General features: G+C 38.4%; 1 protein-coding gene across 1 annotated transcript in view; it reads left to right on the top strand.

The window, feature by feature from the left end:
- The first annotated feature begins 18,301 nt into the window (after window positions 1–18,301).
- The window catches only part of SULF1 (sulfatase 1), a 65,527-nt gene continuing 56,324 nt past the window's right edge, over window positions 18,302–27,504 (top strand). The window contains exons 1-2 of the mRNA XM_074847227.1: window positions 18,302–18,494; window positions 24,158–24,397. Coding sequence (XP_074703328.1) covers window positions 18,323–18,494; window positions 24,158–24,397 — 412 coding nt within the window. The 5' untranslated portion in view covers window positions 18,302–18,322. The remainder of the gene's footprint in view (window positions 18,495–24,157; window positions 24,398–27,504) is intronic.

Here is a 27,504-nt window from a genome sequence, read left to right as displayed (position 1 = left end):
TGCTTTATCAGACATCTCATTTTTGGCATCGTATGATTCTAGGAAAACTTATCTCTCATTTGGATGAAAAAAAAATATTCTTTAAGACAGGATTGCCAAAAAAACTTTCAAAATGCACAACCACAGAGGCTATGAAGCCAAAAGATAAGTAACACGAACACAGCATTTATTATTTTTTAAAATATCATTATTTTGGAAAGCTTCTTGATTTATCTTGGGGGTTTGACTCGTACCTTTTTTATTTAATGCTTGCTGTTGGCAGGAGTAGAGTCTCTTTATTCTTCAGTGGTTCCCCTGATTTCTGCTGTTCAGTAACTTGAACATCTCTGTCATTTTCGTCTGTACGGATTGCCCTCTTTCTTTAATGCTACTGCTACTATTGAAATAAGTGAGAGTGTTGTCAATAACTTCAGAATGGAGCTTAACAAAAATATCTTTTGGGATATTTAGGCAGAGTCCACCAGACTGTTTCAGACTGGACCTATTGTGCAGCATGGTTAAATCATTGTTATTCTTTTATTCCCTCTGTATAAATATACAGCAGTATAAAAATCTTTTTGATGTCCAGGACAGTGTATGGCATCACAGGAGAACTAAGCAGGTCTTCTAAGCGGATTAAATAAAACCAACAAGAGTCACAGGAGGGAAGGGAGGAGGGAAAACACTTGCTTGCCTGATCTGAGATGTTTGCAAAAGCTGCAGCAATTCTCCACCAGTTAAGGACTGAAGTTTCCCTGGTGGACTGATGACCTTTGATGTGATAATTGCTGGTTTTCCTGAAACTCCGAAAGAGAGCATGTATAGTATGGTTAGAAGAAAAAGGGATAAATATTAATGAAGCATTGGATTTTCATTCAGAAACAGCAGGAGCCAAGCAGTTAAACGCTCCTTTTCATCCCATGAAGCAGGATAGAAACTAAGATCCCTATAATATTTGCCACATAACTTACCTTAATCTCTGAGCAGTTTTACAGAATGTTGTGTATCTCTACGGGCAAGAACTTATTCTGTTGTTGAAAAGAGTATTCATTCTGTTAGGTTTTCCATGTTTTGACATTGTCATATAAAAAAATGTAAATGTTATTTTAAGTATTATGTTTTTACCTCCAATGTAACACATACATACTTGTAAATGTATTAATTTTTAATATGGCAGCCTTAGAAGTTTTATTCTTCAGGTCAGGCTGGGTAAGGTGCTACAGTACAGGAAAAATGAAAGTATTATCCTTCTTCTGTTGTGATCCACATGAAAGCTTCTACCCTTTACCTGAATCCAAGTGGATCCTAAGTTACTACATTTCAGCATCCTCTTGCACATAGTTCACCACAATCTGCAGAGAATAACAAGTAAATGTGCTATAGTTAGCATGCAGTTTGCTTACCCTTTCACAAGCTGAATGAAAAAAAAGTGTTCGCAGAGCAAAACAGGGACAACATAGCCCATTGCTTACTGCAAAGACTTTTTCCTTTTTTTTTGTAATAGAGATGCAAGTGTTTTATTTACCTGGTAAAGTTACTTTCTTCTGGAGTTAGTTGTTGCTTTATTTAGTACGTGAAAAGATACTTAGATTTTGCCAAAAGGCTTACCATCTCCAGTCAGATGTTAATTTGCGTGTCTGTCATGGCTCGGAGAAGATTAAGTATTAGCCTTTCTTCTAGCATGTCAGCTGTATTGTGTTGTTATCTTGAAGTATTTTAAAGCCAAATAAAATTGAGATTTTCAGACTGATTAGCTGGTGTGACTGCAAAGACATTTTTGTATTCAAGAAATGTCTTTGTTATAGCAGCCATCATATCTGACCTGCTCCCTAGGTCAATAAAGATGAAGGGCTCTTGGTCTGTTGCAGAAGGAACTCATTGTGGCCCATGACTGGGCTGGCTTTCATATGCGTACACTTACTGCCAACCTAGCAACATACATGTTCTCTTCAAATATTGCATCAAATGAGACATACTGTTTCTCTGGAAAATATCCTTGTAAAGCTGACTGAAATGGGAGGTTAAATATCAAAGGCCTAACACAAAGAAAGGGAATTATCAAACAACTAGACTATTCTGTGATTTACATGGGTTATTTTGCTGATGATTAAGTAAAGAAAAACCTGCTGAGATGAACAGTAAGCAATTACACATTGAGGAAACTCTCATATTTATTGCCTTATTAGCAGTATTCATAGACTGAGAGACCCTCCACAGGGTCATCACTTGTTAATTCCTTATAGACAACAGCTTTGATGTGCTTACATTCATTTTCTTGGATGAAGGGAAAGGGCAGGAAATATTCACTGAATGAATAACCAGTAGGCATCAGTGAAAAAATGTGGAATTCAGGAAACATTTGTAAATAAAGAAGGCTGCATGCTTATTAATGGCCATATTCCATTTTCAACTGTCAACATCCTTTCCTAGAAGAATTAATAAGGTTAATAAGAATAATATGTTAATCATAACCACTGATTATTGCAAGATACAGAATAATTCCCAAAAGTGAGATACTTCATTGTCAGTACAGCTGACAAGAGGAGTAATAGTTGGCTGTGGAAGTAGAGAAAATTTTGATTACTAGACCTTAAAAGTTTCCTTTTACTGAACTTTCAGTGAGTTACATGTATGGAAAAGACTTGAGAAAATGATACTTAACAAACATTTTTACTAGAATAGTAATTCCTGGTTCCTCTCATCTATAATGTGGCTTCCTTTCTGGTAAGGAACTCCACCTCTAGGCTGACAGTTAATTTAAGCACCTTTCATGCTGCTAGGTCAGGGGAAAGGTGCTTGAGCAAAAATTAGGTTCAGATGTCAATTGGTATTGTTAGATAGATTCAAAAACAATTCTAATAATGGAGGATAGAACAGAACATCTATCTTACCTGTGTCTGTGCCAGTAATGAACCAAAACATCAACGGATGGTGACTACTGTTCAAATGCCAGCAAGTGCTATTCCTTGAGGCACAAGCATGTTGTGAGGACTTTTCTTCTGTGAGAGCACAGAGTGTAGCAACCTGTGAACAAAGTATCAGGATAAACAATAGCCTGACCATGGTTCATCTACTGACACAACTGTGCTAACTTACAGTTCTTCAAGACGTGCTGCACTTGCTGCAATGGATGACATGCCCAGTTAGCAGATGACGCATCTGCCATGATAGTCCATGACACAGCAGCAAGTAAGATGTCATATTTTAGTCCCCACTGGTATTGTCATTACTGAAGTCTAACGCCCTGTAGATTATGCAATTTAAATGCCCTCTGTCTTCAAAGAGAGAGAAAGGCATGGTGTTGAAGAGCATTTTAATGTAAAATGTCTGCAGTTGCATATCTGTATATGGCAGAGAACCGTAACACAAATGAAGACTGTAACATGAATCCATCTGAAAATTTTGTATTAGTAAATAAGTAAATACCAGTAAATCTTATCCAGTTCCCTTACCTAGTTCCTAATGTAACACACAACATATATTACAGAAGAAATACAGTGTGTCTTATATTCCTACAGTATAGAGCAGTACATGAAACCATGACTTTATTTTGAACATTGATCCAAATATGACATTGTTGGCTTATTATTTCTCTTAATAATTTCTGAATAGCATGTGATCAGTTTACAAGTAAAAAGATGAACTAAGTGTAAGACAACTCAAATGCAAAGTTGATGAATGGAAGCAAGTCAGGAATACATCTTCAAGGAGGTTTACCTGGATGATCATTAAAGATCCAAGCTCACAGTCCAGTCTAACTTGACATGTCATCATCCATAATAAATTACAGAATGGTGTTGGCTTTGGAAAGTCGTTCTGGCATAACATCCTCAGTAGTAATATCATCGAGTATTAAGGGAGGCCTTGTACTTAAGACTTGTCATTTAATATTGTAAGGATGTATGATCTGCACTATGTCTTTCATTAAAGGTAGAGCTGGCCAGAGGATGACAGTTTAGCTTTCAAGAATTCAGATTTTTTTCATTTCACACTGCAAGGAAAACAAAAGCCTTCCAGTGTTTTTTGTTCTTTCCACAGCATGAAATTGAATTGATATTTATTTTCAGGTTGAAAAATTAAGGTTTTCCATCTGGGCCTCAAGTCTGGGAGTAAGCGGAAAGCTTAGCCTGGGCTCAGAGTAGTCAAGCTGATCCTTCTCTGTTTTAGTTTCAGTGCTATTTCAGTAATATCAGTGATAACCACTATCTAATTCTTTGCACAGCGAATCAAGGAACTTAGATAAAAGACGTTATGTAAGAAAACATTAAAAAGTACTGGAAGTGTTATTATATCCAACATATAGTTTACAAAGAGAGAATGACACATTAAAAAATTTTCCAGAGGTCCTATTCAACAGGATATTTCCATAACATAAGGAGTAGTTTTTCAGTCATAAGCCTTAGGCAGGTATTAGATGATAACTTGTGACATTCATCACACTGTCTAGGAGATGCATATGATTCACACTAGTCAATCAGCTGCCTTGGTTTTAAGCAATTTCACGCTAAAAAGAAAATGTATTAGCAAAAGCTCTTTGCTATTCAGTTATGGTTATTTGCTTCCTAAAATTGCCTTCCCACTGTGTCCTCACCTGTAAGCTAAAACCTGTATCATTTGGCTGTTAACGGTTGATTTATATTTTGTATAGGCTGCTGAACTGAATGTTAAACCATAGAAGATAAGATAATTTATAAGTAAACCCCTTTTTATCACACTGATAAAGGTGATGATTTGTGACATACTCCATTCTACTGTATTACAATTTTTGTTTGTTTGTTGTTCACACCCTTCCCCACAGAATAGCCAATTCTGTAGATCTTTCCGCAACAATGTCCTGGTGAAATGTACTTGTCCATTGCAACTTTTAGGGCAACTTTTCTGCAGTTATAGATAATGGGTTTTGATTCTCATTCAGCTGGATAGATAACTTTTCAGTCATTTACAACTGATGCTGTTGCTGCCCATGTGTGTCATGGTCATGAGGCACCGCTGGCCCTGCTTGCCCCTGCCCACCCCCTGGGGCCTTCACCTCCCTGCCCATGGCACAGGACCCCATTTCAGCCCCCTGGGCTCCCCCTGGCCCTGCCAGGCCATGGGCCCATGTCTCAGCCCGGCCTGGGCCTGTCCCGGTCCCCAAGGAAGTGCCCAGTGCCTGGAGCTGGGGCTGCCCCGGTGTCCCCGGTGCTCCGCACCTGGCTGGGGGGTGTGACAGGACAAGCTGCCAGACCCTGCCCAGCCACTCCTGGCCACGGCCCGCAGGGCCCATGCTGTGCCCTGAAATTGTGGTTATAGGTGTTACTTGAAACACAGGAGGATTTCATTTGTCGATACATAAAAATTACATTAGCAAACGTAGGAAACACATGCCAATGCTCAGACATTTCGCTATATCTCTTTCCCAGCTCTACTCCATGAAAAGCTGAATATGTAACTCAATATTGTAATAAAGAGAAAATCATGCAAAGAAATGTGTAAGAGTTTTACAAATAGTTGCAATGTTAAGATAAATGCCTGTGACCAGGGGTCAACAGAGTTTTAAATGTAGAAGACAATGGAAACATAATCCAGTGCCATTTGATACTTTAGCATAATGCATTTTTCATTTCAGATCCTTTCTTTCTTTTTATACCCTGAAATGTTTGGTATATTTTTGTCCAAATTTTAACATGTCTATAATTTAAAGATACTTTACCAGCTAGGGAAGAGATAAGTTTCTAGGAGCTTTCAGTAAAATGTAAAAACAAGAAGGTGGGGTAACCTGAGCAGGTAACTCAGCAGTGGATTATGCTATGTGCTAGATGGGTGCTGTGATCCCCATCCTGCAGGTCTGGGGAGGGGATTTAGGGCATATCATCTGCCTGAAACCACTCTGCTTTTAAAGGAGGTACTAAGGACAGTTAGGAATTTTATAGAAGTCCATTACAAAATTGAATAAAAGAACAGAGATAGGAAAATGTTGTGTTTTCAGGGTATTCTCCTTTATGTAGCTTGGAAGTCTTTTGCACTGCCTCTCTGTTTAACATGACCGCCACAGTTAGTATTTTTTCCAAACAGTGTTCATGCTTTTCTTTAAGCACAAGTTACAGTTTCCAGATATGGATCAGGACAGTACACGTGAATAACAGAACATTTTCAGTCTGTAAGTTTTTCTATGTTAACATTCAGTGTTGAGTTCTTCTGCCATAAAGGAAAATGTTTGGGCAAAAAGCAGGGAGAGATTATGCCACGAACCTCCTTGTAGAGTTTTTCAGAATCTTCTGTCCAAGAGACATTTGCTTGTCACTGCAAGGCATGAAAAGCACCTCTCATTTTGGAGGGGAGTTATCTGGAGGCTGGTTTCTTAGACTAACAAACCTGTGACCCTCAGTCTCAAAGAGTATCTATTACTAAAAGCTTATGATCAGAGCTGCCTACACAAGTAACCCTTACTATGGGGAAGATTCTGTGGAACAAATGCAAGTTAGTAACTTCATTCCTACTACAGAAAAACTCTGGGAAATACATTAATCATTGTGATGTTGATAGATCATAATGATATCTTCAAGAATAATCTGGGGTTTTTTTATAGATTTTAAGATATTAAGAAGTAAAAATAATTTGTCAAATTTAAAACATGCAGGGCTGGCTGTGATTAGCTTTTTTTTCCAGAAGACTTTTCCTATAAAACTGTTTTTTTATAGTATAAATCTTCCATTAAAATTCTTAAGTTAATTCTAGAAACAAAGACATTTTGCAAACACAATGCCATTGTAAATAGAGGTTTTGGAAAATTATCATTATTCACCGTCTGCAGCTCTGTGTTTAGAGTTTTGCAGTCTTCTAAGAAATTAATAAGAAGCCTGAATGATATTTTCAGGAACAATTGGAACTTGTTGACAGTGCTAAAAATTTGAAATTCCATATTTTAAAGCAATAACTGTTTCACATAGTGAGACAGAGGATGTAGCATTTAAACTGCCTGCATTTAGACTTTAAAATCAGTCATATGGGACAGAAGGGGTCCCTCTGGAAAAATATTCATTTAACTCCTGATAAATTACTCATTTTTGCTTGTTTATTTAAAGGATAGCATACACAGGAATGTATTCATGGCAGATGAATTAGCTCCTATATTATGAGTGTGCAGTGTGGTTAGTGTGAAACGTTTACACCACCCAGCTCATCAGAAACCAGTCAGATCATTTGTTTCATTCCAGCTGTGCTCTTTACATTTACATGGGGCCTGGGACAGAAGGGATTTCAAATCTCCCTTTTCTCATATATAAAGTTGCACTTCTGTTCCAAATCCTGACTGTTTTAATCACTCAGTTTTATTAACAAAAAAATCCCCAAATGATGTCTAAATCAGTTTTTATTTCTGCTGAAGCAATGACCATTGAAATGGTTGGAAGACTTCTCCCCAGTTCAAAGGACTTTGGTCAGCCTGTAACTATAGCAAAACCAGCTTTTTTAATGACAGTATTCATTTCTGGCCCTCAGAATAACACAAAAAAAATCAGAAATAATCAGAAATAGAAAAAAATGTGTTTTCAGTCAATTCAACTCTGAAAATCTTCACTGATTCATTCACTTTACAAGTGGAACACTGTGAAATTTTTGTTTCACTTAGTTCAGCTCACTTCTTCCTCTTTAAACAAGAACAATACCTCTAAACAAATATTAAAATGTATTTGACTTAGCATCTAACAGCTCTGGGTCCCAAATACGGGAAAGACTTCAGCAAACTGGGATGAGTTCAGCAGATGGCCATCAAGATGTTTAGGGGTTGGAGCTTTTGCCCTGTGTAAGGAGGCAGTGGGAGCTGGGTTGTTCAGCGTGGAGCAGAGACAGTTCAATCTAACAGCAGCCCCCCAGTGCTTACTGGAAGGTCACTGAGAAGATAGAGTCCCATTCCTGACAGTCATGCGTGACAGGAGGACAAGAGCCAATGGACATAAATTCAAATAAAAGAGGTTCAGACTGGATATAAAGAAAAACAGGTTTCACCCTCAGGACAGTCAAGCAGTGGAACAGGGCCCCAGAGAATTTGGGTAGTGTCTATCCTGGGGGTTTTCAAAGTCTGACTTGGTAAAACCCTGAGCAGCCTGGTCTGACCTCACAGCTGAGCCTGCTAAGGATAAAGTGGATTCTCTATATGTTGGTCTAAGCATTCCTGAATTGGGTCATTGATGCAGTTTATGAGACACCTTTCATATAAGAACATCTCATCTGCATTTAGGAAAAAAACATCCAGTAAAGCAAGCATTGATGGTTTCCCCACAATAATCACTGTAAACTGGGATGCCTTTCAAATTCCTATCTGCACAAAATGAAGAAAAGCACTACAGTTCTGTCCTTTACCTTTCTATCTCTTCTCTGTTATCTGTGAGTAATTTCCAATACATCTTGGTCTTCCCATTCCTGATCCATTCTGTATTATTCAGAAGCTTCTACCCAATGATTACCAATTTCCATTTCTGCCTTCCATCTCTGTGCATAGCAGAGTCAGGTGCTGGGACATAAGGTGGACCGTCTGCTCCATCACTGCTAGAGAAAATAATTTAGTATGTGCCTTGTCAGGCATCTTAGTACAATCTTGGGTCATGATCAAGTTTACAGTTAACTCTTTGTAAAGATATATATATATATCATTTATAAATATTATATCCAGTCATGTCTCTTCATTGCTAAATAGGAACTTTTCTAAATAAGAAGTGCATTGGAAATAAAAATATGTGTGCTTGAATATATTCAGCTTTGTCTTCCATGCTTTAAAACTGCTCTCTCATCTACAGAAGCCAGATCTGTGAAATTGAAAGTACCTGTATGTGCGTGTGAAAGATGAAAAAGTCTTTTTGCAGGCACTTTCACTTGAAAAATGAAGGCGCATTTATATGTGCTACCCTTTCAAAAAATGTTTTCTGAGGTAAAGTTATTCACAAAATAATTTCAACAAGTCATCCTTGAGTGTCTTAGATCAGACAGAAGATTATTTTCAAACACCTCTTTGAGAACAGATTTCCAGAATTCGGTCTGAGAGAATTGGTATTCTTTGGACAGATAAGCTGTATATGGTGTATTCTGTCCTTGAACAGGCAAGTGAATCTAATTTCAGGATTTTTTGGTAGGAATACTAATTTTCAGATGAAATTCAGTATCCAGATGCTTCATATATTTTGGACTTTCCTCATGTGCCACTGGTGGTTAGCTTTTTTTCAAAGATTCAGCAAAGATCTTAAAACATCCTTGCACCAGGGATGTATTGAAGAGCCTGCAGGAGGTTTTTTTAAGGAGCTGAGCAGTCCTGTTGAATCCAGCAAACATATTTATTTTGCATAGCAGTACACATGTACCAGGGTCTAAGTGAGGAATTATACACCTGATTTGGCAGTAAAATCCATCAGTGATATTCCTTGTTCATATTTGCTGCCATTCCCATGCAAAACTTTTTCACCTGGTAGGACGTGGCCATGTAGAGATGACTTTCTGAGTTTCCCCATTGTGGGTCAGCTACAGATCACTCTGGGAATTCCCCCCAGGCGTACGCAGGTGTGTGCTAGAGTGGGGACTGTGGGGCAGCAAGGTGATGGGAGACAAGGGGACGGGATGGATTACTGTGATAGCAGACACAAGTGCCTCGCGTTCCTGGGCTGAGACTGTACATTGTGCCCCCCCAGGGAACGCAGTGTGGGGAACACCAGGGGCCTCCTGATTACAAAGGTGATTAAAAAATAGATAGCAGGGGTGATGTGCTTCTCAGCAGTGCCTCAAGTCAGTGCAACTTCCTTGCTGACTAGTCTTTATGGAAAAGGATATGAAGCATCTGGTTTTTGTAACATTGTTTTCTTGGTCTGACTGTATACTATTATTAGTAGGCTGGTTTCTCTATAGTACAGGTTTGTCAGGGAGGAACTTGCTTAAAAACACATTTCTTGGTCTGTCAAGGAGCTTTTACATGTATATCAGTGAAGGTGAAATTTATACTGTGCCAGGAATGGAAAAGCTGCTTGACAAAGAGAAGCAACCTAGTAAAGAAGATCGTGTTTTAAAAATGGTACTCAGGACCTGATCCATTGAGTCTATTTTAGTAGTCCTATTAAATTCAGTTTGAATGTATTGAGAGTAAAACTTATTTTAGTATAATGTGATTACTCAAAAAAAACCCCAAACCCCAACTTGGTCTTCAGACCTGGAAGTGAAAGAGAAAGTCAACAGACACCTTAGGCAGTCTGTAGTGGATCTACATTCATATAAGCACACTCACCATTCATGTAAGTGTACAAAGTACTGATGCTATGAATAAGTTCACTTTCTGCACTGTAGTGTAATAGAGTAAGTTTTTCAAAAGCATTTACAGGAACTGCCTGACTCTCCTGGTTAGCCAGGGGATGGCACTATCTAAATTCCTGTGATGTTTGTGAGAAGTCCATCCTTCTGTGTTATAGCTACAAGTACATCTGAGATCCTCTCCTGGGAGTACAGGCACTCTATCTGTTTACAAACATACGCTTACATAGATTCATACTGTCAATTTCTTATGCTTCAGCCCTTACATAGACTCCTCTGGTCCCCATGAGCTCCTGTCGCTTCCTCCATGCAGTCACAGAGAACAGCTATGCATTAGGCTCAGCTTCCACCCAAGACCACCAACCCACGTGATGGCACAACCTATCTTAACCTCTCCCTGTGATAATGGAGGTGTATACATTACCATGAGAAAAGGGGCATGTTCTCTGTCTTCTCCTATATATGTAGATCCACAGATATTCTGTGCTAAAGATGCTGTATTCATATTCAAGTTAATCAAATCCATTTATTTAGGAAAACAAACTGTTTATCAAATAAAAAATCAAAAATCCCTCTTTCAAAGAGAGTTGCAGACCATTGAGGGGAATAAACATATATAGGAAGGAAGCTTTTTAAACTGAAAGAGTTCTCTATCTAAAGGAAACACGAAAAGCTATGATCTTTCACAGTTTCTGAAGCTGGTGGACTTAAATGGGAACTTAAAGAAATGTGCAAACTGTGTCACTGTTGTTCACCTCTGTGATATGATCTCACAACTCAAGACTACTTACTGGATCACTGAATCATCAGTGTGTTATTGTACAGTATGTTTTCATAATGCCTCACACTGCTGAAGTGAGCAGGGATACAGCAAAGATATGTGGTTTTAAAATGGAATTTTAAAATTGCCTGAAATTCCTTCATACACAGAGTTTACTCTTTGTATTTGAAAAACACTTGGAGTCTTTTAGCAATTATTTTACCCGGTAGCTGGAAAACCACTTTCTTTAAAGATAAAAAAAATCTGATATCAGAAGCCTGTTTGGAGCCTAGTGCACATCTAATTATCTTTCTCAGTCTTAATTATTTAGCAAGTGCTAATAAACTGCACATATCATGACACTCATGTTTAATAAGCATATAAATTTAATTGATTTTTTTTCCCTCTCTTTGAAGACTAACAGACACGGAATTCAATCACAAGGCAATGGCATTATAACTTCCAATATAACATCAGGTTTTAATAAGCCTCCTGTTTGCTGCACACATGTGCTTAAGGCTGCCTGGAAACCAAATCAGTAGAGAAAAGGGATTACTTTAGATTACTTTGAAATGTGCATTGTTTGAAATGGCCTCTGGTGACCAGCTTTCATGAATGGCTGATTTTACTTGTGGGGCACGTCATCTGGCTCAATTATACCAGGCTCCTTTGTATGACAAGTGCACTTCTTGGCTGTGTTGAAATATGAAATTCTAAAACAAAGTAAATCAGATGGTGAGAAATAAATTTAAGTAACTGTATATTATCAGAAGTTTGTAGCTTAGCAGTAGGCACTCTTTTTACTGAAAAATATGCTGGAATTTTCTTTTAAAACTTTCACTGATTTGAAGTTAATATAAAAATATTATTTTTAATCTTCTTTAATGTTTTTTTCAACTATGTTAACAGCATTACAATCAAAGACATATTTTCCTTTTCTCAAAGACAGATCATTTCTTCCACAGTTATGTATTTTTTAAATGTTATTGGAGTTTGTTGGTTTACTCTGACATATGAAGTGTTGGAAACTTTTACCTACTAAGAATATCCTTTAACCTGTACAAAGTTATAAAAGTGGCTTAGCAAGTGTACATTATACTTTCAAGTCACTGCAGGCTTTTTCCTTTCCTGTCTGTAACTGTTTGCAAAATTACAATGTAAAAACGTAATATAAGGTTATGATTCTCCCTGCCTGCAATTACTTGAAATTATAGTTACTTTAAATTAATCTAGCCTGAGGCACTGATGATACATCATTATAATACACAGATTACATTTGGAGGGTGAGCAGATAACTGATTGATTAATAAAGTGTGTTGGAAATCCAGTAGGTAATGATTAGATTAGACCCAGATAGGAACTACATTCTTTGTGTTCACTGTAAATCCTATACTTTACAACTAAGATTAGGGGATTAACCTTTAAGAAGAGATGGTAGGTCTTGCTTTTTCCTCACTTCTGCTGTACTGTAAATGTGTTTCCCATGGCTGCAGTCTTGATATTCCCACAGGAAACTGACCCGCAGATTTATGCAGTCATGCCTGGTAGTCTGAGATTGCAGTGTTTGCCTTTTAAATACAAGATAGAAGTGTAAAATGTGAGGAGAGCATTAACATTACTACACTTAAAACAGTCATCCATCAACTGCTTCTTCCACTTAAGTGCTTCACTGTATTAGTGAAATTGAGAGTCGTTGTTGTTGTAGGGTGTTATAACCCTCTAGTCATCAAGGCAATGTGATTTAAGGAGAGATTTAAGACTTCTGAACCACTAGGTTGCTTTGGTACAGATGAACATCTTGCCTCCCTGACCTTTTATTATTTAACTTAAATCTGTCTGCATAATCTTCATGAAATTACTAATCTCATGAAATTACTAATTTTGTTGGGTGTCTAACCACACACCTGTTATGATTCATAGCTTACACTATGTAAGGCTTTAAGAGGTCTATCCATCCTTTGACATAAACATCAAAGATTCACAGAAACTGTATGCATGTTGCTGAGAAAATCCCTTTCATTCCCTCTCACCCTGGAGTTTCCATGTATGCAAAATATTTTTTAGTACAGCAGCATTGCTAGGTGGACATATTTCGCTTTAAAAGAAAGAACAGAAAATGTTAGGCATAAACTACTAAATCTGACCTTTGCAGGGACACTGGTGGGTGAAGCCACCTCCAGTTAACACAATGCCAATGAATGACAGAGATTTCTGGCACTATAGGCAGACTGGCAGGTTTTTGAAATGCTGCTGACCAGGTGCCCACCAATGTGACCAACCTCCAAGGTCATACTGCAAATTACAAAATGCTGTCAATAGCAGAATCCCTACTCTGCTTTTTATGAATGATGAGAATTCTTCTTGTTGTCCTTTGTCTTTTCACATTTCTTATGGAGAGTCTGATTTTAAGGAAACAGAGAACACTGGAGTCATATTCCTGTAAAAAACAACATCAAGGTTAAAACAGTCAAGTCAGCAAAACATAGATAAAATACATAGCAAGATAATGCTCCTCTGCTTTGGGGTGAGGAAGGAAAGATCATTTTCTTCTGGTGACTGATATCTGAGATTTTGCTTGTTTGAGAGGTTTTATCCATTTGTTTATCAGATAAACCTGTAAGAAGAAATTATCCAAGATGATTTTTTGCATAAAGGAAATGAGGCAATTTATCACTTGTAATGACAAGGACTTCTGCTTCTTTTCCATGCTTTTTATATATTTTTGTGCAAGTTCCTAGCACTTGTCAGCAAATCTCAAAAATGTCCTAAGTAACAAAATGTTTGTTTGTGGACTATAGATTAATTACATACAACTATGTCAATTTTCGGGGACAGGGAAATCTAAGTACAGAGAAATAATCAGTAGGATACTGGATAGTAATGAGGGACAAAGTATTTAACCACAATATTGCTACTGCATTAGGACTCTCTTGATTTGGGATCATTGTGGTGCTTTACCTTCTTAATTCACTGGGCACATTTATTACTAATATCAGGGGAGCAGAAACCGGAATTCTGATTCTCAAGCTCCAAAATCACAGTCCACATTATTATTATTATTATTATTATTATTATTATTATTATTATTATTATTATTATTACTGATGTTTCCTTTATTGGTGAGAGTTAATCCATTTCTATTTCTAAGGAAAGGCCACTAGAAAGCAGGCCTTGACCTATGACTTTGGATGATATGCTGTCATCACTGCTCATGCTCGAAAGAAAACACCAACACTTTGGTGCAGAGAAGACAAAGTTTTTTGCCCTTTGTTATCACTTTGTCATGAATTACTGATCTGGGGCAATGCATAGCCCATAGTATTGGGGATCGACATATGTCCAGTATCCTTACTAGTTATCCTCACATTTGATTTCAGATTTACAAACAAGAAAGACATTTTTTCAGATAAGCCAGATTCCCTAAGCAAGGATATGTGGAAGACACATTTGTAGAATATTAAATATGTAGAAGTCTACACATCTTTAAAGCTTACAATGGAGACTACTAGTAGATAATCAGCGCCCTGTTTCATATACAAAGTGCATGATTCTGGACAGATTTTTATTGGCCAAACATGAAACGGCACTCTAAGTGAACATAGTGGAAAATGTGGACATGAAAACAAAGTGGATTTTTAAAGGGAAAATGCTCTTTTTTTGAAAACTGGCTGTCTTTTGTTGTGTCCCAAATTAAGCACTTTCAGCCAATGCACTGAAAATCTTAAACATTTCTTGGCCAAAATTAATATAAAACCTATGAATGGTTTCAAAAGATACTATTCTACTTTTTGCTTTTTTCCTAGTTACCGAATGATATTCTCATGAGAGACCTACAAATAAAGTCCTCCTAGTTTTTATGCCACATCACATGAAGTGGCACTGTAGCCCTTCTTCACAGTGCCCTGCCAATGTAATTCAAGTTTCACAGGTAATTAATTCTCCATGCCAACGAGTGCTTGAACTGCCTGTTATAATACTAGCAGCATAGAACCAACTAAAGATCCAAGTTTTCAGATGTTATCCCTTGAAGGGTGAGTACAAACTATGAATTTGTGCTCTTGTGGAAAAAAAAAGAATGACTGAAAAAAAAATTATATCCAGATGAGGAAAAATAGTTTCTTTGGCTTTCTCTGGTTTCAGTTATTTACTGACTACATTTCAGTTGTCGTAGGTATGTTCTATAACAAAAATATAATTTAAATTTCCCAAATAGCGTATATAGAAGTTATCATAAGCACTTGTTTACTTGGCTAGAGAGAAGCATTTTATAGTATTGTCTTGATTTCTGAACACTGCACAAAAACTTATTTCCCCAAGTGAATTTGAAAAGGTCCCTTTTAGGATTTCTCCCATTTTCGTCTATTTCTCAAGACAAATTACAGTGTCTGTAGGGGCATTTGTAGACTACCAGCCAGTATCCAACACAAACATTGCAGCCTTGTCTTCCCTATCAAGCCTGTATTTTGACAGTTTTCTTTACTTCTTTTCCTTCTAGGACTGGAAAACAGGCTGTAAAAGGACAAGTTGTCAAAGATCAGCTTTTAATAAAGATTTGTCATATGCAAAACTGAAATAGTTATGAGCAACAAAAGATGGTATTACTGTGTTCTTGTGCAAGAGCCATTCAATGAAACTTGGATAATTAATTTTATATGTGTAGATCAGTCCTGATATTTTCCTTTATCCATCAAGGGGAAAAAATAGAGTTGGAAAAGAAACCCTTTATGCTGTTTTTCCTAGAAAAGACTTGCCTAACGTGGCCCTAACTTGCTAAAGCAAAAGAATTTTTTAAAACTAACTAATATATCCCAGAGAGGATGAAATCAAGAATACTTGTTAACGTTCATTTAGATTAGTGTAAATTTTATTAGCACTGAGGTGTAATTGTCAGGAGCTTGCATTTTCGTGCTGTGGGGGGATTATTCAAACACGTTGATGCCAATGTTTGCTCAGTGCAGTCAGGATGACTGCACTTTCTGGGTCAACATTGTCTGAAAAAGTTTGCTGTACGGTACAACTGAGGTAAGAAACTAAACACTGAGTCTTACTTCATGTAGCCTTTTGTGCTTTGTGAGGTGAGTCAAAGTTTTGCTATTTAAAGATCAGACATTTAGAGAAATTGTATTTCTGCTTTTGCATCAAGACCATGTGGTGTCTGGTGTCTGTAAGAAGGGTGACTTCTCCGGTAACCCTGGCCTTCGGGGCTTTTGTCACCTTTTATGTGACTTAGAACAAATACATGGAAATTGAACTATTTTTAAAATTAAGTCCAGACTAATTATAGACTTCCTGTCTACTTATCTGAATGTTGTGTAATCACCAAAATGGCGTTTAACATTAAATGCCGATCCCCTGTATTGGCTTTTCAGTGTTCTAATGTTAGTCGGAGGCTGGATTGTTTGCTGGTGCAGAGACAATGAAAGACAAGATTTCTCTGCAACAGACACTTAGATTTTCCTTTTAAAGACGTTCACACTCTTCTGGTGTAATTACAGCCTGCCAGAGTGAAGAGCATGAAACTGTTTAGCTTGTGAAGCTTAAAATAAAAGGTGTATGTGAAAACAAGAACACGATCCTTTTTCTAGCAGTCCAGCACCAAGTCCCATCCCCTCCCTCTCCTATGGCTTCTTCCCCTGAAATTTAGAGCACCTTCCTATTAACGCATTTCTAGGTGAGTGATGGGGCCCTTTTTGTCTTCTGTGTTGCTCTCATTAAATTATTTCTGCTTTTTAATCTGTTTGTAGTTAATGTTGCATGTCTCAATATGAAGTCCCAGGTGTGGGTGCACAGACCATCTTGCGAATTATGCTCCAGTCTAATTATATAATGTGCACCCCAGTACCCATATAGGCTTCCCCTTGGGCAGACGTCTTGAATGCTCTTGGGCTTGGGTGGTTTTGTGGGGGTTTTTTATTGACCAATGTCTCCTTGCTTTATCCATAGTCCCAAAATAAAAACAGAAGGAATGTATGTGACAGGTCAATACCCTGGAGGGAGCAGGCACGACTCTGCGGTTTCTTTCCCATCCCCTTCCTTTTTGCCCTCAGAATATCCCCTCCCTTCCCTTGTGTAACAGGATGGTTTTTCAGAGCTTCAGTCAGTAATGCCAAAAATGTTAAAGTGTAAGTGGTTACCCATTCCTCCTCGGGCCAATCAGTCATTTTCAGTCACAGGTTTAAATCTGCTGCAGCAAAGCCAAGCCTCTGTGCTTGCATCAGGTCTTACAAAAGCAAGGCTGTTTGACTGACAGGCACGGAGAAGGGTTCTGATAACGTACTGAGCCAAGTCTGGAGTATCAAGGACAAGGCTGTGCCAGAGGTACTGTGCATTATGGATGAGGCACTCAGGTCCATCGCTGATTGATTGAGGGACAGTTACGCTCTTTCACAATGCTGGGTAAGATCATCTGGACTGTCACTTAATATGAGCTTTCTTGTGGATGGGAAGATGACTTTTCATGTAGTGATCCAATGCAGATTGCAAATGACAGCCATGCTCTCCCCTCTGCTTTGCAAGGGTTTAGTCGCTCATGCAGGTGAGTTAACCTAAAATAGCTTTATCGCTTGCCAGGTGCCATATGCTGGAATTAACTCTTATTCTCAGAACATCAGACTGACTATAAATGCTGGAAAAGCACCTGCATTTGGTGACATGAGATATATGTCCTTTATCTCTAGCAGCCAAAGTGCCAGATAACCACTGTGTAGGTATGGTATTAAATTAAGTAGGGGAGCTGGGGGAAATGCAAAATTTTTCTACTCTTCTTTCAGGACAGAGAAAGAAGCTGTAACGAACAGTTCTGGAGACTTTGAGGCACAGCCACAGTACTGAGGTCTTTGACTGACAAGCCTTCTGCTTTCTTCTTCTTACAGGGCTCCTCCTACAGATGTTCTGAGCAAGTCTGCATCCCAGCAATTTTTTACTGCGCCCAGGTACTGAATGTAAGGAACAAACTGCATAAAAAGAAGCGTGGGGTGTAGGAGAAGCAGCACTGTGAGGAGTATACCAGAAGTCATGCCTATACAAAATGCAGGCAGTGGCATGACTTCAAGCAAAAATTATTTGAGAAAACATAGTTGCAGAATGACCGAGTTTATTCTTAGAAAATGACAGAATAAAGCTCTTACTCAACAATATGACTTATAATCATGTTAAATGGTATGTGTCAGGCTTGACTTCCCTAAGTGTCATCCTTTCACTGTGTAACTGGAAGTTTATTTATTGCTTGAACAGAATTTCTTTTCCTCCCTACAGGTCTTGAAAACTAGAGCTCAGGCACTTCTGGATCAGTCTTTCCATTGAAATACTGGAACTACTATGAAGTCTTCTTGGTTTGCACTCATCTTGGCAGTGCTCAGTACTGAATTGCTAACAGGTCACTGTTCCACCATCAAGTCCCCGAGGTTCAGAGGACGTGTGCAGCAGGAGCGAAAAAATATCAGACCAAATATCATCCTTGTACTCACAGATGATCAAGATGTGGAACTAGGTGAGAAATAATTTATTTGCTATTTCGTTTCATCACATGTCTTTCAGTAATTTCTGCCAAGCAGAAAGTACTTTAAATTCAGAGAAGGTACTGATCCTGGAACAATATCAGAATGTGGGACGAGTTTGGAAAATGAGTTAACAAATATTATTTAATAGCATTCATCACATTTAATTACAGACTTTAGGAAATATATGCTTATCAAAATCTGCCATGGAAGGCTTTTATCACCACCGTAAAAATATTTAATATTACATGCAAGGACATACAGGTAAAAAACTGGCATCAAAAGCCCTTCTTCAATTTGTGACTTTCTGCAGCACTTAAAAATTTGAGCCTTATGAGGTTAACCTTTCCCTCAGTGCTGTATAAGTGAGTATCTATATTCTCCACATATTTGTAACATGCATGTATGTCATCTGACATGTTTGTGCACACAGACAAACTGGTCTGGTTTCAGGACATAAGCCTAATATTTCTATGAATTATTAAATTGTTTAAAATCCATCTGCTTTAAAACTGTGCTATATGTATAAAAATAGGGTAGTTTTGCTTTCACAAGTATACTAAATATCTGAGTACACCCTGGACATACCAGCCAGAAGTGATTTTCACATATTTTTCTTAGGGTGGAAAAAGTTAAAACACTTGGATGATGTTCCAGGAGGCCTTTGAATGTTTTCCATTAAGTAAGTTAGAAAGATATTAATGGTAGTTATGCATATAACTGATTTTTTGGTTCACTGCCCAAAGTGAAAAATCAAGGAGAGAAAGAGGATCATTTTAGGTTACCCCCAAGCAAATATTTTAGTTTTGGGGGTGGGAGGTAAGATCAAAAAGGTGAAAAATTGGCAAATCAATTTGAAATGAAATCTTGCATTCTTAGTGTTTTTTAATGAAAGACATGTTTTTAATAAAAGTATAGTGAATTTCTAAACAAAATGCCATATGACATTGAAAAATCAAAATGCTTCATTCCAGAAAACTTATAAAAATTGTACATTTGTTCTAAAATCACATACTTTAAGTCAGAAAGTTGTAGACAAAAAGTGGTCTAGATCTGAAAGCAATTCTTTAGTTGATAGCATTTTTGTATTTGTCATGATGCAATAACAATTTACACAGTCCTTCAGGGTTACAAGAACATAATTAATAAACTATATTTCATGACTAAGAGTTAGTGCTTTTATGGAGCAGAGCTCCAAGACCAGGACTTTAGATCTGAGCACATCTTATCTTTTTTATTTTTCACTCTTTCAAATGTTTGCTCTGTTTAACCATGCTGCATAATGAATGGCTGTTCCCTGTTCTATTTTTGGCCTAAAATATAATTATTACAATAGGAATTAATTTCTTCTTGATAGAATCATTCTGAAAATTTCATTAAAAGTGTCAAGTCATATCTTCCTTTTCTGTGGTCCAAAAGAGCCTACTTTCTCCAGGGCACTGGGGAAGATAGGTCAGCAGACATGTGTCTCTGAACAACGTTACCGACTTGCTGTCTTCAGTCTTATGAGAGGGTTTGAAAGTGGTGAAAGAGGAGGAAGGATGTGGCAAGCCACTTAGTTCATATTGTGGAGCTCCTCTCTTTGAAAGCTGCTCTGGATGTTTGCAGGGCACTCTGGCTCCTATTAGCAGTCAGCTGAGGAATAGCCTGGATGTGTGTGCATTCCTACTGCATTAAATGAAGACACAGGTTTCCCCATTTCATAGATCACTTCACAGGAAACAGGATTCAGCCCCAAGACTTACTGTACTGTATTATTTGCACTTCTGCTAATAAATCATTCCGCTTATTTGTAAAGTAAAGCCATATTGTTTTCCATGTGTGAATTATCCCCTTGCCCTTCAGTGATTCCTGAGAAAAGTCTCAAGTTTCCCAAAGGTCAATGGGAAGTAACACTTTCTGCCACAAACAGAATAAAACTTAGGCACTGATATCCAAAAATCATAAGACTGAAAGTCTCTCAATATGGATTATTTGTTATTGTATCCCCAGCATGAATATTTCTAAAAGCTGTTTTAAAAAGCTGCTTTAACATAAAAGCATATAAGGTACATTATAGACTTCAATCAAGAAGGATCTGTCTTCAGAGCATGTATAAGCATTGAACCAAAATAGTCAGCTGCCTGAATGCAAATGATATACAGGGGAGTTATCCAAAGTAAAATTTACAAGAGGCAGGGAGCTTGCATTTAGTTAGTGCTCAAAACATAGGAACATGCACATCTTCCTATCAATCTGCACCATCCTCCTGAGTTTTGCATTCTGAATGCAAAGAAGTTCGGCAGAGCTGTTGTCTCATTCAACTTACCAGATAAAACCCACAAATTGCTCCACAACTCCAGTCAGTTCCTATCTATGCTGGGAGGAATGTGTCACAGAGGAAGAATATCACAGATCAGCTGGTGGATGGCAACTTAAGCTGTGTGAAGCAGCCTGGCCCACAGCTGTTGAAGAAACTCAGCAAATACTTGGGCCCAGAACCTGGGAAATGACTAGTTAAATTGTGCTTCTGTGCACTTTCTTTCCCCCGCCAAGATCCTGAGGGTAGAGAAATAACTGCCCAACACTGAGGCAAATGGGCATCTTGCTCAAGGCAGAGGACCAGCTCCCAGAACCCACAACTTCCCAGAACTACTGCCCCCCCTGGAGCCAACATACTGCTGCTCTTCAGGGCAGTGGTCCGAGCTCTCACTGGGGTCAGGTCTGTGCTCTGTTTGGGCATGAGTACAGGTGTTTCCAACTTTTTGCTCACGTTTTAGTCTCTTCCCCTGTCCTCCAGATTCTCTATCACTTGCACACATCAGTAACTCAAACCATGATCCCCCAAAATCACTCTTATAATCCTCACTGTAACTAATATCTTGCATAATGTCAGAAAGGAGTCAAAACTAATGAATATGTTGGTAGTTCCAGTGTTTCTAACTCAGAGGCCTTTGAGATGTCAGAGAAGTGGGAAAAGGTTAAAAAAGGAAAGGGAAAAATCCATTTGAGACAATTCTTTTTTTCTGTACCCTTGTTTACAGCCTAATGCATTAGCCAGTGAAATCCATATAAACCATCCACTGAGTACAGCACTGGGTGAAGAGATTACAGCATCATCTGGATACATCAGATCAGACATAATTTGCCTGGTTTGCTTTCCATCTTCACTAGAACTAAAGCACTAAAAAACATGAGCTGAAAAAGTGTGGATATGTGCTGAGATCTGAGAAAGTCCATCACCTTCCTGGGGCCTTGCGTACAACTCATAAAGACAAGGTGGCTCTGGCTATCCCTTTGTAGAGATGCCCACCTGTGATACACCTGGATGAAAATGCATAGCAACTTCAAGACTTGCTATGAAACCTTGGTTACTAAACATATTTCTTGATATATGAGAATAGACTGAGAACTGACACTGAATTTCTTGCCTGACAAAACTTGCTAACTTCTTTGTCCAAAGTGGCTGTTCCTGGTTATCTGGTTTCCCCTCAGGTTCTCCTGAGGGTCACGTAAAGCACGAGTGTCCTGCTGTCAGACAGCACCTGAGTACGTGTGCCCTGAAGACTCTAGGCCAGATGGTAAAGAGCACAAGCTGTGAGGAGAGCCACAGACAGCAAAGGATTATAACTTATATCAGCAAGTTTTATCTCCTACTTGTGTTTTGTTTTCCAAATGAGGAAGTCTCACCTGCTTTGAAGTGTCTATTCCAGAATTTCCAGAGGGGCTAAATCTATTATCAGTGTCAGTAAGTGCATACCTGGAGGAAAAACTTACTCATAAACAGCAGGTTTGCAAGAGCAGAGGGCTGACCAAGCAGAGGAATGAGGAAGTGCTCTAACAGCTATTCATTTATAATGTAAAGAGGCATGAAAGTGCACATCAGCTCTGCTGCTGTTACAGTGCATTAGTGTACCTGAACAGAGCACTTTCTGAGGACCTCGAAGCACTTTACAGCTGAGCTCTCAGTAATAAACTGTGACATTTCAAAAACAGGAGAGCTATGGCAAAACCAAAACCAAACAAGACAAATACTAAAAAGAAAAATTCTGCCTAGGTTCCGAGATAAAGGCATGTAGAACAAGGATGATCTCTCATTTGACTTTTACTCAATAACTCAGTGAAACGCTCCCACTCATACAAATGGAGACCTTTTGTGTTCAGGGACCTCTCAGTTACTCTCCTACTTCTCTATATCTCTAAACACATGGGGTTTGTCTGTGTTGAGTTTAGGAAAGCATGAACACAGATGCTCTGCATTTAGAAGAGTCCAAAATGATGGTGACTTATATGCAGGGTATTAAATGTATCCTTAAAGACACAGACATTGGCACTGCACGAGGAAATGCTGAAAAACTAACTGCCTCTTCCTTTTTTTAACCAAATAATTTTGATGCAAAAGATTTCATATTCAGCACTCACTCTTTAGCCCAAAAAGCAAAACAGAGTACGCTTAACTTTAACTAGTAAGATAATTTGTGAGATTTTAATGTTTACACCTAAAGTTGAGCCTCCGTGGCAGTTTTGTGGTTTTACAGTCATGTCTTGCATTGTTTTAAAACTGTGTTTTTATTTGATTTTCAAGTGACCCAAAGAAAACCACCAAGTAAAACTTATCGTATCAGTGGAATCAATGGATTTAAACCTGCAACTGTCAACTGTGCAAAATTAATTGTAAAACCAATAAAAAAAAAAAAAAAAGAGAATTCCAGAAACCTCTTTTTACCACCAAAACTCTGCAAGTACTACAATTCACAACCCTGTTTCCTGGGCACATACTGACATATCCACTGTTCACCCTCACCCCTCAATCTCTGCTCTGTCACGTAACAGAAAGAGCAAAGTTTGACAGCTGTCAGCAAACACTGACAGACCCTATCAGGAGCTTCTCAGTCTTTCTGCAGTCAGAAATTTGCAAGCCTTGCCTGTCTCACTTTGTTGTTCATGAAGATGTTTTGAAGGATGCAAAAAATGTTTTTGTTCTTTAAACTGGATCAGTGTAATTTCTTGAGAAAGGTGCTGAATTTTGCCAATATTTTTTGCATACAAATTTATCCCCAAAAGCTGATTTTGAGCACAGTGCTTTATTATCGGAGTCAAACATGCTGATCCTATGTCCACAGAAACTTTCCTCTAGAAAAATTGTTACTGAACTCTCTCTCCTCTCCCATCTCTCACTCCCTCCTCTACTTCCTTCCTCTCTCTTCCTCCCTCTTTCTCTCTCTCTGACAAATCTCTCTCTGATCTTAGCTGATAAAATTGAAAGAATTGTAAGAGATTCATTGGTAATGTCAGCATTTTACGTATTTTACTGGCACATTGACTAATGATGCAGTCTGTGTAACATACTGTTTTCCTACAGCCATGTTTGAAGAACTATTGACCTATAAATTTGATACAGTTCTAATGCTTTAACATTGTATTTCTAGATTAGTCTGTATTTTAACTTCTTGAAGTCTGAGAAAAAACTCAGTATTTCTGGAATCCTGAAAAATATTTTTGGTTATATAATAAAAATCTTATCTTTTCTCCTAACATTACCTAAACTACAGAGTAGAACAGATGGATATCCAAAGGCAAGCTAATCACTGATACTTTACTTTTAATAACATAATAGCAGCCAATATATTCTAACTAATTTTTTCAGCACAGTGATGATCAGTACCTCTTATTTCAGGGTCCTTGCAAGTGATGAATAAAACCAGAAGGATTATGGAGAATGGAGGGGCCACTTTTATCAATGCATTTGTAACCACCCCAATGTGCTGCCCATCGCGTTCCTCCATGTTAACTGGGAAGTATGTGCACAACCACAACATATACACCAACAACGAAAACTGCTCTTCTCCCTCATGGCAGGCTACTCATGAGCCACGTACCTTCGCCGTGTATCTCAATAACACTGGCTATAGAACAGGTAAGAGACAAATCAACAGTAGTTCTTTGTTTAAAGTGAAGATGACAGATATTCAGCAATGGGTCTCAAATCACTGCTTAAAATGAAGCAACTGTTGTCCCAAATTGGGTTTACAGAGCAGAGGTTTAGTGTTATGGAGAGGGAGGGTAGCACTGCCTGCTGGTCCAGATCCACAGCTAATGACCATGTAAAGAAACTCACTTGTAATGGAACAGCATATTTTCACATTTGGATGTCCCAGGTGGGAAATAAGCTGTTGGGTAGTTACACCTAGTGCAAAAGAGGTGCATTTTAGTGGCATTGTGGGTCTGAACTGGCTGTTCCAGACATGATTATGGTCAGTATTATGGCCTGCTTGTGGACAGCTGCTAACAGTTATGGAAGAAGATGTCAGGGCCAGGTGGAGACTGGTGCCAAAGACCTCACAGGAGCAAAGTGCCTGTCATGAGAGTGAAACAAGGTGAATGGTATAATTTAAACTTTGCCATGGGGCAATATTTCATTTGCATTTTCTGAAAAGGAATAGAAACATGCCTTTAAGAAGGATTGTTTTGCTGTGCACCAGTAAGATTTGATAGTTTTCTTGTAAATTCCTGGTGGTTTTCTGTAGTCAGGAGATCCCTTTCCTGTCTACAAAGAACTCTTCTTATTCCTCTCGTCTGTGCTTCAGCTTGATGTAAAACCTGATTCATTTCTGCATCACCTATGCCCTAAGATTCAATCTGTAGACCCGTTAGGCTCCAGACTGACTTCCCCTTCGCAAGGTACAGGAGTTTTGTGAGGTCATCAGAGTGTAATTTGTCCGGAAGCATTGTTCGACTACAAAGACTCCCCTTTACAGGACCAACTAGGGGCACAGATCTCGGTGCCAGCTGCGTTCTTTACAATGTAATTGACAGCAAAGAAATCTGTCTCTATCAGTGGCTTAGGCACAAGAACGGATGGCTTTCAAAACATATAGCAGGCAAATGCCTCCATGCTGTCTGCTAGTCCTAATTCTCTTAATGCTGCTACATCGATTGCCTCAGATTTATCTGCCTGTTTGCCATCTTTTCTTCACAGACAGCTCGCTCTTTTTTCTTCTGTCTCTCTGCATCTGTAGTTCTGGAGACCTTCTGCATCCTGTATAAAAAGCAAAAGCAGACAAATATTTAACTTCTTTGGACCTGGTGTTGGCTCTGACACATGCGCTGAATAGTACTTCAGTCTCTATTGGTTTCAGTGAAGTTGCCATGTGAGTACAGTGCTGCTAAACCTGAGTAAGGGTCAACATCAAGTCTTTGGAGGAAAAAAAGAGGGGAGAGAGAATTGACAATCACTGCTAGAAAAGGTGCTGAGTTTGCCCTAAAATATAAGCTTTGTCTCATGGCTTATGTCTCTGAAATCCTTTCTACTTGATCTGTGGCTGCTTCATGTGGGACCTGGCTTTCCTGCTCTTAAAAAATTTAGTATCTTATTGACTTGTCATCTAATATTTGCACAACTAAATGCCTCATGCGTAAACTGGATAGCTCTGTCACTAGCTTTCTCTGCCCTTCTGGGGGTAAACACTCTTGCTTTGGGTATTTCTTCTTCACTGCCTTGTATTATGAAGGCATGCAGAGATGTCTACTAAATGCAGACTTGGCCCTATTAAATGAAAAGGAAAAAGGGGCCAAAAGAAAAGGAAAAAAATCCCTTTCTAAAGGCAGGCAGATAGAACATCAGTCCTAAAACTGTCAGGGGTAGGTGAGTTTTAGCAAGGGGCAGAAAGGAGAAAACGGAAATGGAAACAAATGAATATACTTGTATAAAACTCCAATTCTGACCAAGGTACATTGTTTGACCCTGTAATAAAATGACTCCAAAGAATTTATCCATTTACTCTTTGTAAGATGAGCCTACCTTCTAATTACCCCATAATTATTTTTTCAAGTGGCAGCTTAATTAACAGTAGATCTTACAATACATTTTTCAAGAACAGTGTTGCCTCATTAAAGTCATCAAAAGTCCACTAACCAACTAATAATCTACACTTCCTAGATAGAGAGTTTAGTAAAATCGTAATGACTCAGGAATACCTGGGAGTCAAGAATAACTGAGGGTGAAAAAAGAGTGGTTACATGACACATAGACGAGTTGTGACTCTGTGCTGATATTGCAGATGCTGCAGGTATCTATCCTGTGCATTTCTACATGTTTTGAGAGGAAATCAATATCGTCTTCAACGGGAAACTGAGGCAGAGAAAGATAAGTGAGTGACCCAAGGCCACTCACAGTTTTGCGACAGTCCTGATAAGGTATTGGTCCAGAGAGCTCAAGTGCAGATGAGGCAATGTGCAATACCTCCAACCTGGTTCTCTGTTTCAAATGATGAGGATTTAGCTCTCACTTTTTGCATAGCATCAAATTATTATATAAGCTGGTGGAAATAAAGGAGTGGAGGATTTTTTATATAATGTCCTTAGTTCTTTTCACTCCAAATAGTTTCCAACATCTATGAAGCATCCATTGTCTAAACTTGCCACAGCCTTAACTAAACCCTCTATACTGCAACTGATCACATGTGGGTGAACTGCTTATGAGGGGAGTCCTGCTGAAGTCGCAAGTACTCCATGCAAGCACAGCAGACCATTTAAAGAGAGGTCTGAAATGTGCTCTAATAAACTGCGGTCATAATTAGAGCCCACTGGGAAAATCTGGCAAATAAGAAAATGGTTTTTTCTTTCCTTTTTCTATTTTACTCTTCTACTCCTGTTCTACTCTGATGTAACCTAATGGAGACGTTGCATTTCATGGGAACATCCCTTTTTGAAGATTATACTAAATCACAGGCAGGAACTGTGCTGACTGTTAACAGGGCAGACAATATTGAGAAACAACACTGCCAAACCAAAATCGCTTTTGCTTCTAATTATAATTTTAAAAAATCCCAGAACAATTAAGGCTGTTTCAATGTTTACAGTTTCCCTTACTCACAAGCTGTATGTTCATGCAACAATGAGTCAACTGCACAGCTTCCTCGTTGCTGAAAGTCCACAAAACTGGTAATGTTAAACTAGAATTTGTAGGAAATAACAGGGAAGACACAGTAAATAGAAAGAGAAAACAAAGCAACTCTGGAGAGC

Source organism: Strix aluco, chromosome 1, assembly GCF_031877795.1.
Source record: "Strix aluco isolate bStrAlu1 chromosome 1, bStrAlu1.hap1, whole genome shotgun sequence".
NCBI lineage: Eukaryota > Metazoa > Chordata > Aves > Strigiformes > Strigidae > Strix > Strix aluco.
Note: the sequence above shows the minus strand (reverse complement) of the source record. Positions and strands in the feature narration are given on the sequence as shown.